This window comes from Schistocerca piceifrons, chromosome 8 (assembly GCF_021461385.2).
Source record: "Schistocerca piceifrons isolate TAMUIC-IGC-003096 chromosome 8, iqSchPice1.1, whole genome shotgun sequence".
NCBI classification, from domain to species: domain Eukaryota; kingdom Metazoa; phylum Arthropoda; class Insecta; order Orthoptera; family Acrididae; genus Schistocerca; species Schistocerca piceifrons.
The window spans coordinates 412438923-412454404 of record NC_060145.1 but is presented as its reverse complement, the minus strand read 5'-3'; the positions used below and the strand labels follow the sequence as shown (position 1 = coordinate 412454404).

The window sequence follows — 15482 nt, the reverse complement described above, 5'->3', positions numbered from 1 at the left end:
AGACGTGACGGACTTCTCAGAAGACAAGGCTTCATCAGCCTATTAACCAAATTCTGTCTAAAATTTATTAGGTCAGTCTGTTACATTTTGGGATTGCTTCCTTTCTACAGAATATTTTGTCCATAAACCTAAAATTAACAATACTTAAATCAGTACAATGGTTAAACAATCTACCTGGCCATTTTTCTGTTCTGTTAATTTAACTACATTCTTTGAAAACTTTATCATCCCTTACAAGTACCTTGTGGCTCACTTCCAACACACGAAGATAATAAACAACAGTCTGAAATCGGACTCCTCCAGGATGCGAAGTATGTCTTCATCGTTGATAACTGAAAATAGTAACTTAAATTAACGGCTGACGCTATGAGAATGTTTCTCAATAGTCAAATTACTTATATCCAAAGCATTTCACAATTGTGAGGTTTCATTCACTCGAAACTTTAAATATCTACTATTTACACAGTGCAAAATATACAAAAATGCTTGGAGGATATATACGTGACATAATTAAAAATAGGTTTTCAGGTTCGTAGCCACTGCAATTGAACAATGGTTATAAGACAAAGCCGCTATGCTGTTACAACTGACACAACCAGTATTTACGTCATTAAGTAACAGTAACATATTTATGGCAATCGCTGCTACGAAATGGTGTATATACTGATTGAGTCAGTTTATTTTTAAGATGTAACGGCACAACGCCTTTGTTTCATGGCCATCGTTCAATTACACTGGCCACGAACGAGGAAAAGCTGTTTTAATTGTGTCAAATATGGACTTTGGCATTTTATAGACATTTTAACGATGTGTAAAGCCGTAAACGCAGCAATACTAATCACGAATGTTTTATGATCTGAAGATGGCTAGGTTGTTAGCCGAAAGAAGTAGTCCATCCTGATAAAGAACGTTTCACGTGCGATCTTAACGTCATGGATTTTCAATGCCTAATAAAAATATAAAAAGTTAGGATAGATCGCATATCTCCTGGTTGACAGTGTCAATAAACTTGGTAATTAACTTAAATGGAATGTACGTCAAAAAGTTCAGTATTTTGACCGGTATCTACAGTAATAATTTTGTAACATTCATTTCCCAGCCATTTATATAGGGCTATCAAGAAGTTTCCGTTTGAGTACACTGCAGCAGCCTATATGCATCATAGCGCGTCTCCGATGTGGGTATATAAGCACCGACGTTTAGGCAAGGTATTAGTGTGGCAATCTTGTCTTTCTGACGTGTATGCGGTAAGTGCAGAAACGAAGAACTGTGGCGATGTTATTACCGAATGCGTCTAAGCAGGACCAACATGCAGGTATTCTTTTGTTGGCTGCTAAAGGACAAACAGCGGTAGATATCCATCTCAAAACGAAGAATGTATATGGAGAAGCACGCTTCTCGAAAACCACTGTTGTGGAATGGTGTGCCAATTCTGTGATGGTCGCAGTTCGACACAAGGCGTCGGTTAACCATGAAGGCCAGCCTTATCCATTACAGACAAGGTGGAGAGACTCGAGCGCAGCCCTGCAGTCCTCATCTCTCCCCATGCGATTATCATGCCTTCTGTCCCTTATAAAATGCCTCAACAACACCACACGTCTAGGACAGGAAATGACAAACATACTATTCACTCGAACATGCAGTATCGTACGGCCAAGTCAATTTTCGCAAGTGATGAAACAGGCTTGGTCGCCCAAAGACAAGTATCCACACGGACGATGAGCACCATGGATCGTCAGCGAGGCTACTATTGTTGCAGCTTCCCTTGAGATGGAAAAAAGAAGAGGCACCTCCTCAGTCGTTCGCCGAACGACAACGCTGAAAGAGGAGTGCCACCACGTTGATTATTCAGACGTGTCCTAATTCTGTACCGAGTGGGGTGGTGCAGTGGTTAGCACATTGGACTCCCATTCGGGAGAACAACGCTTCAAACTCGCATCTGACCATCCTGATTTAGGTTCCCATGATTTCCCTAAATCATTTCAGGCAAATACCTGGTTGGTTCCTTTCAAACGGCACAGTCAACTTCCTTCTCCATTCTTCTCTAATCCGATGGGACCGATAACCTCACTGTTTGGTCCCCCCACACCCAAATCAGTCAACCAACATAGTTCTGTTTACAGCATCATGATAGACGTATCCCTGTTTGTAGGGCCCGAGGAGAATGAATGTTGCCAAATTGCATTCGTCACCGTCATAGAAGCCCAGCACCAGCTGCGATGGCTTGGGGTGTGGTTGCGTACACAACACGATCACCTCTGGCTCGCATAGTGGGTAATTTTGACAGCTGGCGTTACTTTTCTGGACTCTTAATGGCAGATGGCTGTGTCATATCTGCGAGAGCTCCGGGATACAATCTTTCACCAAATAGTACGAAACAGTAGGTTGCTCGACAGAGAGGTTGTTCGACTGTTCTCGTGTCCAGCATATTCTCAAATCTCTCAGGAGCTGAAAACGTCTGGTCATGAGCCAAGAGACTGGCACACTTCCACTCGCCGGTCTACATCTACATCTACATACATACTCCGCAAGCCACCTGACGGTGTACGGCGGAAGGTACCTTGTGTACCTCTATCGGTTCTCCCTTCTATTCCAGTCTCGTATTGTTTGTGGAAAAGAGGATTGTCGGTATGCCTCTGTGTGGGCTCTAATCTCTCTGATTTTATCCTCATGGTCTCTTCGCGAGATATACGTAGGAGGGAGCAATATACTGCTTGACTCCTCAGTGAAGGTATGTTCTCGAAACTTCAACAAAAGCCTGTACCGAGCTACTCACCGTCTCTCCTGCAGAGTCTTCCACTGGAGTTTATCTATCATCTTCGTATCGCTTTCGCGATTACTAAATCATCCTGTAACGAAGCGCGCTGCTCTCCGTTGGATCTTCTCTATGTCTTCCATCAACCCCATCTGGTACGGATCCCACACTGCTGAACAGTATTCAAGCAGTGGGCGAACAAGCGTACTGTAACCTACTTCCCTTGTTTTTGGATTGCATTTCCTTAGGATTCTTCCAATGAACCTCAGTCTGGCACCTGCTTTACCGACGATCAACTTTATACACTCCTGGAAATGGAAAAAAGAACACATTGACACCGGTGTGCCAGACCCACCATACTTGCTCCGGACACTGCGAGAGGGCTGTACAAGCAATGATCACACGCACGGCACAGCGGACACACCAGGAACCGCGGTGTTGGCCGTCGAATGGCGCTAGCTGCGCAGCATTTGTGCACCGCCGCCGTCAGTGTCAGCCAGTTTGCCGTGGCATACGGAGCTCCATCGCAGTCTTTAACACTGGTAGCATGCCGCGACAGCGTGAACGTGAACCGTATGTGCAGTTGACGGACTTTGAGCGAGGGCGTACAGTGGGCATGCGGGAGGCCGGGTGGACGTACCGCCGAATTGCTCAACACGTGGGGCGTGAGGTCTCCACAGTACATCGATGTTGTCGCCAGTGGTCGGCGGAAGGTGCACGTGCCCGTCGACCTGGGACCGGACCGCAGCGACGCACGGATGCACGCCAAGACCGTAGGATCCTACGCAGTGCCGTAGGGGACCGCACCGCCACTTCCCAGCAAATTAGGGACACTGTTGCTCCTGGCGTATCGGCGAGGACCATTCGCAACCGTCTCCATGAAGCTGGGCTACGGTCCCGCACACCGTTAGGCCGTCTTCCGCTCACGCCCCAACATCGTGCAGCCCGCCTCCAGTGGTGTCGCGACAGGCGTGAATGGAGGGACGAATGGAGACGTGTCGTCTTCAGCGATGAGAGTCGCTTCTGCCTTGGTGCCAATGATGGTCGTATGCGTGTTTGGCGCCGTGCAGGTGAGCGCCACAATCAGGACTGCATACGACCGAGGCACACAGGGCCAACACCCGGCATCATGGTGTGGGGAGCGATCTCCTACACTGGCCGTACACCACTGGTGATCGTCGAGGGGACACTGAATAGTGCACGGTACATCCAAACCGTCATCGAACCCATCGTTCTACCATTCCTAGACCGGCAAGGGAACTTGCTGTTCCAACAGGACAATGCACGTCCACATGTATCCCGTGCCACCCAACGTGCTCTAGAAGGTGTAAGTCAACTACCCTGGCCAGCAAGATCTCCAGATCTGTCCCCCATTGAGCATGTTTGGGACTGGACGAAGCGTCGTCTCACGCGGTCTGCACGTCCAGCACGAACGCTGGTCCAACTGAGGCGCCAGGTGGAAATGGCATGGCAAGCCGTTCCACAGGACTACATCCAGCATCTCTACGATCGTCTCCATGGGAGAATAGCAGCCTGCATTGCTGCGAAAGGTGGATACACACTGTACTAGTGCCGACATTGTGCATGCTCTGTTGCCTGTGTCTATGTGCCTGTGGTTCTGTCAGTGTGATCATGTGATGTATCTGACCCCAGGAATGTGTCAATAAAGTTTCCCCTTCCTGGGACAATGAATTCACGGTGTTCTTATTTCAATTTCCAGGAGTGTATTTCCCACTAGTGAATTAACCCTTCACTGGTAAAATGTATAGTTGGCATGCAATGGTAATAGGGGTCACTTGTGACCCCTAGATTTTATTTGGTAATTAACTGCAACATAACAAAACTTCTTGAGTGTAAATTGGTCCATTGTTATGTATTAATATTCTTATTAACATATTAATACCTTAGAGAAATTTGATAACGATTACTAGAACATTGTGGATTAAGAGAAATAAGGTATACGACTTTCTTTTCTATGATAAAATTCTCTGGGGCTTCCAATCACGTTAAGTGGTTTAAAATCCACGAGCTTTCGGCCGAGTAGCCCTTGGCCATTGTCAAGTGGTGACTGTCTTTTGATTGCTGCTACCGTCCTTACGTATCCGCACACCCTTCTTTGACGTCGCTGGTACTCGATCTGGCGCCATGTAAGGCATCGTTTTCGTTAAGCGCCCGGATCGCTCGCTTCAGCCTTCCGTTGGTTGAGTCACAAGTTGTGCATAGGTTCAGGCCGCCGTCTTTCTTGAGAGTGTTGCCACTAATTTTTATCTCGATCGCTTCTTTTATGACGCTGTCACAGTAATTGTTAGTCCGTGTAGAAACAGGTATCTCGCCGAATGCAATACGATGTCTGTTTTCTAGAACATCCTCTTCTGCCTCTGCTGTCTCAGGGTACTGAAAGCGAAAAAATATTTCGTGTTTTACACAGCGCTGTTAAATAGCACGTACAGTCTGTCCAACATAAAACTGTCCACCCTACATCGTCTTTCGCAGGCCTTATGAGTTGTCAAATTTTTGCTGGAGCCCTGAAAACGTCTGAAAGACGATGTAGGCCTCTGAACGCCAGGAGTATACAAAATACCGTCTGAGGGTGGCCTGTTTTATGCTGGACAGACTGCGCGTGCTACTGAACAGCGCTGCAAATAACACAAAAGAGGTTTTCGCCTTCGGTACACTGAGATATTAGCGGCAGCAGAGCATGCTCTAGAAAATGGACATTTTATTGCATTTGACAAGACATCTGTTATTACCGGACTAATAGATTCTCGGGCAGCGACACAAAAGAGGCTATCGAGACAAAAATTTGTCACAGCGTCCTCAATAAAGACGGCGGCCTGCAGTTAAGTACGGCTTGAGCCCCGGCCATCGGAATTTCTGAACGGGGCGCGCAACGGAACATTACTTCACACTGCCCCTGTAGCCGGCACCAATGACTTCACAGAAGGCAGCGTGGCTAGGTAAGGACGTTGCCTGTACCGCTGACAGCAACGGGGGGGATAAAATAAAAATTAAGAAAAAAAATCCAAACAGCAGTCACAAATGGCCGAGGAATAGTCGGCCGAAAGCTCGTGGATTTTAAACCTCTTGACGCAGATGCAACCCGAAGCGAGTTTTATAAGTACATATCACCGCGAGACCCCTAACGTTCCTTTTGTATGGTCATTGCATGCAGGCCAACCACATTTCACACTAGCTGTTTTCACTACTCTGTGTGTGTCTCTAGGCGCTTCAGTCCTGATCCGCACTGCTTCTACGGTCACAGGTTCGAATCTTGTCTAGGGCATGGATGTGTGTGATGTCCTTAGGCTAATTAGGTTTAAGTAGTTCTAAGTCTGGGGGACTGATGACCTCATATGTTAAGTCCCATAGTGCTTAGAGCAATTTGACTTTTTTGTATGTGTCTCTTGAGCACAAATGAGAAGTTGCTTGTTTGTGCAGTTATGTGGGTCTTTGTTCTTGATCTTGGGGATCCTTTGATCTCTTCGTTCCCAGAATTAATGTTATACTCACCGACAGGTCCAAGTGACAAGTTTTTCTGTAGGTGCCGTTGCCTATGTGATGAAGTTGAAGAAATTGAGGAAAGACAAAAACCATTTATTGCTGTCGAGTCAAAAATTCCATAAAACGTGTGAAGTGGCCAGCGTCTTGTACTCCATGAAACAGAGTGTGCTTATATTCTTTTCTGAAACACGCCCTGCTTTGGTGCTATTAAAATTTCTACGTTCCCTGGTTTCTTTGTCGTCTGATCAACACCAGGAGTAGTGCATTTTGGATTGGATTGTTTGTGAGAAGAGACCAAACAGCGAGGTCATCGGTCTCATCGGATTAGGGAAGGACGGGAAAGGAAGTTGGCCGTGCCCTTTCAAAGGAACCATCCCGGCATTTGCCTGGAGCGATTTAGAGAAATCACGGAAAACCTAAATCAGGATGGCCGGACGCGGGATTGAACCGTCGTCCTCCTGAATGCGAGCCCAATGTGCTTAACAACTGCGCCACCTCGCTCGGTGGAGTAGTGGCGCTCATTCCATTAAATGAAGGGAATGAATCATTTCTTGACATTTTACTTGGAAATAATTACATCATTCAGTTACCTTAGTGGAACACTTAAATTTGTTTTCGAGAACAGTATTATTTGTAATACTGTTGTACTGTCGCATGCTTTAACGTTATAATTCTTGCAGTGCGTTCGAAACTCTTCTCAGGAAAATAAACAATAAGCGCTAACAGGTTACCAAGAACCACTTTGTAATACACGTAGCATTTCTATTGTATTCCGATAGTCTAGCGCGACAACTTCGTTGTTGTACTGGCCGTAGTGTTGCGGTGTTTTTCCGAAGCACCTCGGACGAACCCGACTCCATTCGGATCTACGCAACGAGTTTTCTCAAGCAATTCCAGCGTTTGCAGTTATCGGCAGCTGTGTGAATAATGTTTAATTTTGTGGGTTTTCATTACCAAAGAACTAGAGTAATATTCCGCAAGCATATAATACATAAAACTATAATATAAATATGTAATTAAACCACGTCTTAGCTGGAAGTTATTTCTCTCTATTTAGTCCTAGGCGTTCAGAAGCGGGTAGGAAATGAACGGCCATGTTTCGTTCTGCAAATCAAGGTGACTGCCACCTAGAAAAGCAATATCAGGGCTGCAAGAGGAGAGAGCAGGGTGGAGTGCGGAAGCATATTAGACAGTCTTCTTATCCGGGCTTTTGGAACGCAGTCCTTTGAAGAGAAGAAAAAGATAATGGCGCGCAGAAGATCGGCTTCTCCATTGCCAAATGCAAAAATGATAACAAAAAGATATGGTCGACTTTTCAATGCCGAATACTATAGTAAAATAAACTGGTCATCTGGAAGTATAAAGAGGTCAAAATTTTATTATTGGCCATGCATGCTCTTTTTTTTTCAAACGAAAATAGTGAACGGTCCTCCTTAGGACTCGACGACTTGAATAACCTTCTAAAAGGTGCAAATCGTCCTGAGCTGGCACAGTCGCATGTAAAGGTAGAAATTTTTCTCATTCCTTTTGGTACCGCAATAATTGATTTCCAATTGGATCAGCTGCGGAAGGTAGACATCCTTGAACACAACGTAATTGTAAGGCAAATCAGGAAAGTAATCCAATGTTTCATTGACGTAATTATCTGTATCGCTCAGAAAGAACTTCCATTACAGGGTCACGCAGAAAATGAACATTCCACAAATCGTGGAAACTATGTTGAATTGGTTTTCTTGTTATGAAAATACTACTAAACGTTGGAACCACCGTCAACAGGTGGCAAGAGTGTTCTCTGAACTATCCAGCCACATTCAGAATGACCCAATAGATTCGAATGCTACAGCTCTACCGAAATAAATTAAGAAGGAGATAAGTAATACACACTTCATTGCTATCATTAGGGATGAAACTAGCGATGTATCGAAGCACTCTCACCTCTTTACTGTACTGTTGTATGTGTGTGTAAGTGGTGAAGTTCAAGAAACATTTGTTGGTTTCACTGATACTGGTGTAAACCGTAGCCCAGTTGCTTTTGAAAATTATGTATAGCTTACAATCAAAAACTATGAATGTGGTTCAGAACTAATAGTACGTACCAAGATAATACCGCTGTGTTCACTGGAGAAATGAATGGCCCTCAGAAGACAGCAAAGACAAATAACCCGACGCGCAACGTTCGTGCACTCTCTTGCTCACCCCGTATCCTTTACACAGGAATGAAAAATATTTTCATGAGACTAAGTAGTTTTACTGCTTTTTTCTATGATTCCGCATAGAAAACTGCTGCTTTGGACAGGATTGTTAAAAAAAAAAAAGAAAATTCCAAAAGTGCGCCTCACACACTAAAACTATGATGGGCGGGTATTCGAAACAGTAAAATAACATATTCCCGACCTTTTAAATCTGTTCCATAGCATTCTTGACAATCTCGATCCGTACTACGGAGATCGAAGTTTCAGTAATGTTCTTCCAGAATATGAGTTTCAGTTCTTATCACTAAGTCCTCGGACCATGGGTCATTCACCTTTACAGATTCTATACTTGAAATGCCAATGAACGCTAGTAAAGAAATCTCAACTACGTAAGCGGTAAGAGGGGTGACATATAACGCAAAACATTATTCAGTCTCAGGTAGAGCCTGAAGGAAATTGATTAACGGCTCGACTAACCAATAATTTATTTACGCAACAATGACAGAGGAATAGATAGGCGAGACAGGAAAGTGAAACCATTGTATCCAGCGTTAGAGAGGAAACAAAGTATCGCTGGAGCGAGCATCACCCTTCTTACTCGTAACATTGGAGGGTTAAGAATACAGACGTAGTTCACAGCTGGGTAGAAGTAAAGAAATGAACGACACAAATTGCCCTGGACTAATATTGTCGAGGATGGTTAATGGAGAAAGGCAGTTCACCTCAGACTCATGGATTTCACGCTGAATTAGTCGGAGCAGCAGGAGCACAGATCAGAAACAGCAACTGCAAGCGATGTTGACTTTCATCAACAGGCGAGGCAATCAATATTTGGCTCACAGCTTCATCTGCGTTTAGCTCGTGTTCGCCTTTCGTGTTTGACGTAAACAGGAAGCAGCTACACCGTCGTCGCGCTTGTGTGTCCACACGGTAGATGTGGTTTCGATCCGCTGCAAATAAGCTTCGCCATGCCGAATGCCGCTTCACCGATTTTATTGCGTTAATTGCTACGGGCGAGGCGCTCTGTTCACTTTCCGCGTGCGTCGTCCGCGATTTTCAGGCCACAGACAGATATATGCCGCTCCTGCATTAATTTGATTGCGCAGTGACATTGTCTGGGTAACGAGAGTGTGACCCACATTCGGAGCCGCGCTTCCATTGTTCTGTGTCCGCCCGGGGCAGTGTGGTACTCTGAAATTGCGACACGGAAGAGATTGCTGTACCGTGAGCTAATCCAGTAAAAGGTGAGTGACCGCGAGAGCTCCAAGCGCATATCTTCACCGCACAGACGGAAGTGAACGGTGTTAAACCATGAAACACCATTTACCAATCTTTGTGGAGTTGTTTATCACATGACTAGTACTAAAAGAATCAATGGCTCTGAGCACTATGGGACTTAACTTCTGAGGTCATCAGTCCCCTAGAACTTAGAACTACTTAAACCTAACTAACCTAAGGACATCGCACACATTCATACCCAGGCAAGATTCGAACCTGCGACCGTAGCGGTCGCGCGGTTCTAGGCTGTAGCGTCTAGAACCGCTCGGCCACTCCGGCCGGCTCTGTGGATGACATATCATGGGACTGGGCAAATATGTCAAGAATCCGTACATTCATCCAACGTTTTTGGAGTGAACTGAAGTGTGTAGTGTTGCAGTATCGTGCTGCTACATGCCGTTTGGAACACTGATCGTGAATGATATGACAATGGGTTCACTACGCTTGTGTCCAAAATTAAGCAACAAATTTTCCAGGGTTGCCTTTATTTTGCCACAAAATAGGTGATAGTAAAGCAGAAACAGTATAAAGAATACAGAACGTAAACAGCTGCAACTTGCATAACGGTAGACAAAAATGTTCTTAGCTTTTTCCGGCAACTGTTTAATGTGTTCAGTATGGAGTGTGACCACCTCTGGTAGCAATACACGCCTGAAATCGACGCGACATGCTTTGAGTGATGTCATCGGCCTCATGTTGAGGCAATAACGCCCATTTCTCCTGCAGAGCTGCTCGCAAGTCTTCGAGAATGGTTGGTGGATGCTAACGTGATGCAGACTGTCTCCCTAGTCCATTCCAGACATGATCTGTGGGATTAAAATTCGAAGAGCGAGCAGGCCACGCCATGCATGCATTCTTCCGTTTTCAAGAAAATATCAGTCACCTGTGCTCTATGACGTCGAGCATTATCGTCCATCAATAAGAACTCTGGGCCCACACCACCTCGAGACAACCGCACATTAGGTCCCAAGATCTCGTCGAGATACCTGACAGCAGTTAAACCTTGTCGATTTACCTGTAAAATTTCATGAAGAGATGTTCTAGTGGTCAACATAATCCCTGCCCACACTATTAAGGATCCTTCTCCATACCAGTCTCTTTCCACAATGTTTGGATTGCAACTCGTGTTCCATGTTCCTCCAGATGCGAATCCGTCGAGAATCACTCTCCAGACCAAATCGGGACTCATCTGCGAAAAGAACATCGGCCCATTGTTCGATTGTGCAGGTGGAATGTGGACGACTCTACTCTACAAGTTCCTTTTTCTGTGAAGATGCATCAAAGGCACACGAACAGAATGTCTCCGACGATAAAGGCTACTCTGCCGAAGCCTTCTGTACGTGTGTCTCGATACAACACGTCCAATGGATGCTGCGAGGTCAAATGTCAGTTGCCGTGCATTAATAAGGCGGTACCGTCGTGCCCTTACTGTCAAATAACGGTCCTCTTTCATTTATATCACACCTGGTCGGCTCTGCCCTGGTCTCCGGGATACAGTTTCGGTCTCTATACATTGTCACCACCTAAGAGAAACAACAGAACGATTCACATTTAGCCATCTGGCTACGTCAGTTTGCTACTGTCCTGCTTCCGTTTTTCTTTTGCCCCTCCACCGCAGAGAGTCTGGTAGGCGTCTCCTCTGTGCCATACTGCACCGCCTGTGATCATGTACCCAGCGACCGTGGATGTGGGGCTAGCCAGCAGACACTACCCTGTTTGATAGGTTCCCTGACGTCATCGTTGACGTGGTTATTCGTTTACCAGAATGCCATCTTCCGTGCAGAGCACGATTATACGGACATCTGTTGACATTTTGTATAATTATACCGTGAATTAGACACAAGACGAACAAATAGCAGTTTCTTAATTCTGGACACCATTTTATATACTGCGGGACGTTTAGGCTGCCTTCAACAATTACAAAATCTGTCCCGTTGTTATCCAGTAGCTTCGCTACATCCTGCGACTTTTCAAGAGAGCAGTGACATTAGAATGTTTTTTTTTCGCAATTTTGGGCAAAAATATTTGTTTTGGAAAACATTTGGAGAAAAGAGAACCTTACGGAACTTTTTGGGCAAGCACATTTAGATATCCGGAAAATTGTGATTTTATCTGCCTAGCCGTATACTAATGCCATCTCTGACTTTTTAGCTCAAACAACAAATACTTAGTTTTCTAGACATTCATTCTCTCTCTCTCTCTCTCTCTCTCTCTCTCTCTATCTCTCTCTCTCTCTCTCTCTCTCTCTCTCTATCTCTCCCTCTATTTCTATCCCTATCTCTATCTCTCTCTCTCTCTCTTCCTCTCTCACTCCCTCCTTCCCTCAACCCACTGCCCAAACCAGTCGATACATCTTTCCTTTTGTCGTGTCTGGTCATAGATGCATATCGATGGATGCAAGATATCAATATAGGCGTCGCACATATCGACGTCACGACGTGTTCTGATTTTGTTAACCGAATCTGGCAGTCAGTGCAATACCTAATACAAAGCTTTACTTGTCTCTTACCGAGCCAAAGAAAAATTTTTGTTTATATCATTTATAGTTTTGTGGGAGTAAAAAATAGTAAGCACTGATTTCGACCTACATTATACAAGTGGTTTTCATTTCACCAAACTTAATTACGAGAACGTAAAGGCTTCAATATTGCACACTGCGTCCATTTCTGAATCTTCTCTTACGTTCACCACAGAAATAAATTATTACGAAACGGGTGTCGTAATTTGAAGGTCTGGATGTTCGTTTTGTGGTGATTATTTTGTGGGTGTTTTGTTTATTGTGGAATCTGCGTGTTTTTGTCATTTACATGGTGTACTGACTGAAAGTTAGGTAGTACATATCTGTTACCCAAATTAATGGTAATGTAAAGATATCGGCCTGCATGGAAGTCGAACGACAATGTTTTGGTAAGTTTCTAAATTTACGCGGTTTCTATTCACTGTATTAGATGCAAACTAGAGTTTGTCTTATCTAAAGTAAATCTAAGAAGTCCAAATACACGATCCTCATTTACTTTTTAGAATGAATACAATTATGGCGAACCACGCCGTATGAAATCATACCGTTGCGATACCTACTTCTTGAATGACATCGGTGACTACTAACTAGAGTGATGAAGCATGTAAGGTGGGTTTGGTTGTCGGTTTGTGTTTTCATTTATGTTGAGTGGCCTCTGAGTCTTCTCGTGTTTATTTGTGTACCATTAAAATAAAAAGTGACTCAGCGTATTAATGGTAATAGCATTGCTGGTGTAGTGGTTTTATTTCCGTTTTTGTGGAACAATAGCTGCCTTATCTATTTCTAAAGTTAGCATACAGTCTAATAATAAATCCGAAAACAGCATGAAGAAAGCAAGTGTGGCGCCCCTAGAGAAGGGTTCTTTTCTTTTATTTTTCTCGTCAGGCTATGTGTTTCCACCTGCAAATTAAAAAAACTTTTCGTCTGTGTACTATAACTTTTGATATGTATGATAATTTTACGGTACTGAATGCATAATTCCACCTCTTCAAGGTGGCAACACTGGTAATAAACACTTCTTTAAAGTAATAAATAGGCTTAAGACATTTGGGGAAAAGTTGCCGAAATAGTATGTCTTACTTCTTTTTGGTCTACTGTGATGAATTTAGAATCCTCAATCTGGAAACTAGTACATTAACGTCTGTCTGGCCGCCACAAACATAATCGAGACCAAAAACATAATCGAGACTACGAAAATAATCGAGACTTATCTGTCAACACCACAGAATGGCACCTAGTGTTTCAGTTGACTCCGAGATTCAAGTTTTCGTTTTTGATTTCCTTTGCAGAAACTCAACATTTAGTTCTTTATTTCTGTGGTAACATGGCCCGTAGTTGATTAATAATCATTGAAATTATTTAAAATCCGCCTTTGCAACTATAAGAAAGTGCGTATTTTTGAAACGAGTTTCGTTTTATTTAAATAACTCAACATCAGTTATGGTATTTTATGTCCGATTTTCTCTCACATAAGGAGGCGTTGTCTGTTTGCACGTTTTTGAGGTATTTCTTCATTTGGCAGTGATGACTGTGGTCTAATCTCGCATTGCTTTGCAGAACTATGCATTTATTGATGTGAAACACAACACAATATTTTCGCGAAATGTCGCTCGACACAGAAATAGTAGAAGGAAAAAAGTCTGTGTTTCCCCGAAGTACAGCCAGTATGGGGATATTGTTTCCGCTTAAATGGTTCGAAAATTATGTTACTTGTATATGAATATCTTATCATTTCACATTGACAGCTAACTTCATTTCAGTATTTCTAAGACGGGATCTGATGATGGCAGTAGCCAAGCTAGGACATAAAATGTAAAGCAATGAACTAAAAATTATTAGATCAGCTAGACTACATTTTTGCCAAAAGTTCTTACTGACTGCAGACAAATTCCAGGAATTTATTTCTTTTCTTAATCATTTCAGTGACGTATCTCTAAGAATAGACTCTTTCAGTTCTGCAATCACGAAAAATTTATATCCTCCGCGAACATTTTGTCCTTCCAGTAAATCTAGACTCTGCCTTTTTCTACGTAATTTTCCATTTTTCTTATCACTTTTAGTTTTGTTCCATATAGTCCTCATCCATGTTTTGAATAGGATTCAGTAGCAGAGTTTCTCTAACGTCCAGTATATGCTTAGTTAAATATTATTTGGCGAGCATAATACCTGACAGATAACAGACTTTTCAAGATATCTTGCCCTATTTTGTTTCTCTCGACACGTTAGAGGCAAAACTTTATAACCATTTTCCACTGTTTCTGTGTTGTACAATCTTATCACGGTTCTATTTCTGTTGTAGGCAATGAAGATCCTATCCAAGAAGAAGCTGCTGAAGAAAGCTGGCATGTTTGGTGAGTCCACAGACTACAAGCTACTCTGACTTTTTTTCTGCTAATTTTGTTAAACTTGGCTTTCTGCGCAGTACATCTTTTGTGAAATCTGCATGTCTTCACATTCGTAAGGACAACTTTCATCTTCTTTCATCTAGACACGTGAACTGCAGTCATCGGGTACGCACTTTGTTTTCACTGATGTTTAGTTTCTGGTGGATCATGTTTCACCCACAGTTGCAAATCGGCGCATGTCAAAATTAGCTGGTAATTTTCTAATATCCCAAACATTTCAAAGAAATTTGTTTTCACATATTCGTGTAGTCTATATCCAGATAATGGAGCACTTACCTTACACGAAGCTTTCTCTTATTTAATTCCACGCGTAAAATGCTCTCTCTATTATCTTCAACCATCAATTATCCCTTTCCTCGAGAGTCGAGTGTGGACAGCTCAGTGTCAGATCTAGCACTGTTTTCATGACCACAGTCGTATCATCGGAAATACTCGACACCAAGCCTTCCAAGTAATTTAATTACAGAAACCATAATGCTGGATGAAAAAGCGTCAAGGCACACAAGGGCTCTCGCAAGATACCCCTTGAGTGCGTGGTCGCAAAAGGTCAATAATGTTCACGGAATTCGACGCCTCACATGTCTGCCATGCTACAACTATAGTGCTACAGTGCTAGTGGTATTGATACAAAGCAGAGCAATGGCAAAGATCGGGAAGGAGCGCCTGGTCCCCAGCACGAATCCGCCCGGCGGACTTGTGTCGAGGTACGGTGAGCCGGCCAGTCTGTGGATGGTTTTTATGCGGTTTTCCATCTGCCTCGGCGAATGCGGGTTGGTTCCCCTTATTACGCCTCAGTTACACTATGTCGGCGGTTGCTGCGCAAACAAATTCTC

General features: G+C 43.7%; 1 protein-coding gene across 2 annotated transcripts in view; it reads left to right on the top strand.

Annotated features, from left to right (window-relative positions):
- The window catches only part of LOC124711298 (calcium/calmodulin-dependent protein kinase kinase 1), a 1501168-nt gene that overhangs the window by 1401515 nt on the left and 84171 nt on the right, over window positions 1–15482 (top strand). For both annotated transcript variants that reach the window (XM_047241302.1, XM_047241303.1), the window contains one exon: window positions 14544–14595. In XM_047241302.1, coding sequence (XP_047097258.1) covers window positions 14544–14595 — 52 coding nt within the window. The remainder of the gene's footprint in view (window positions 1–14543; window positions 14596–15482) is intronic.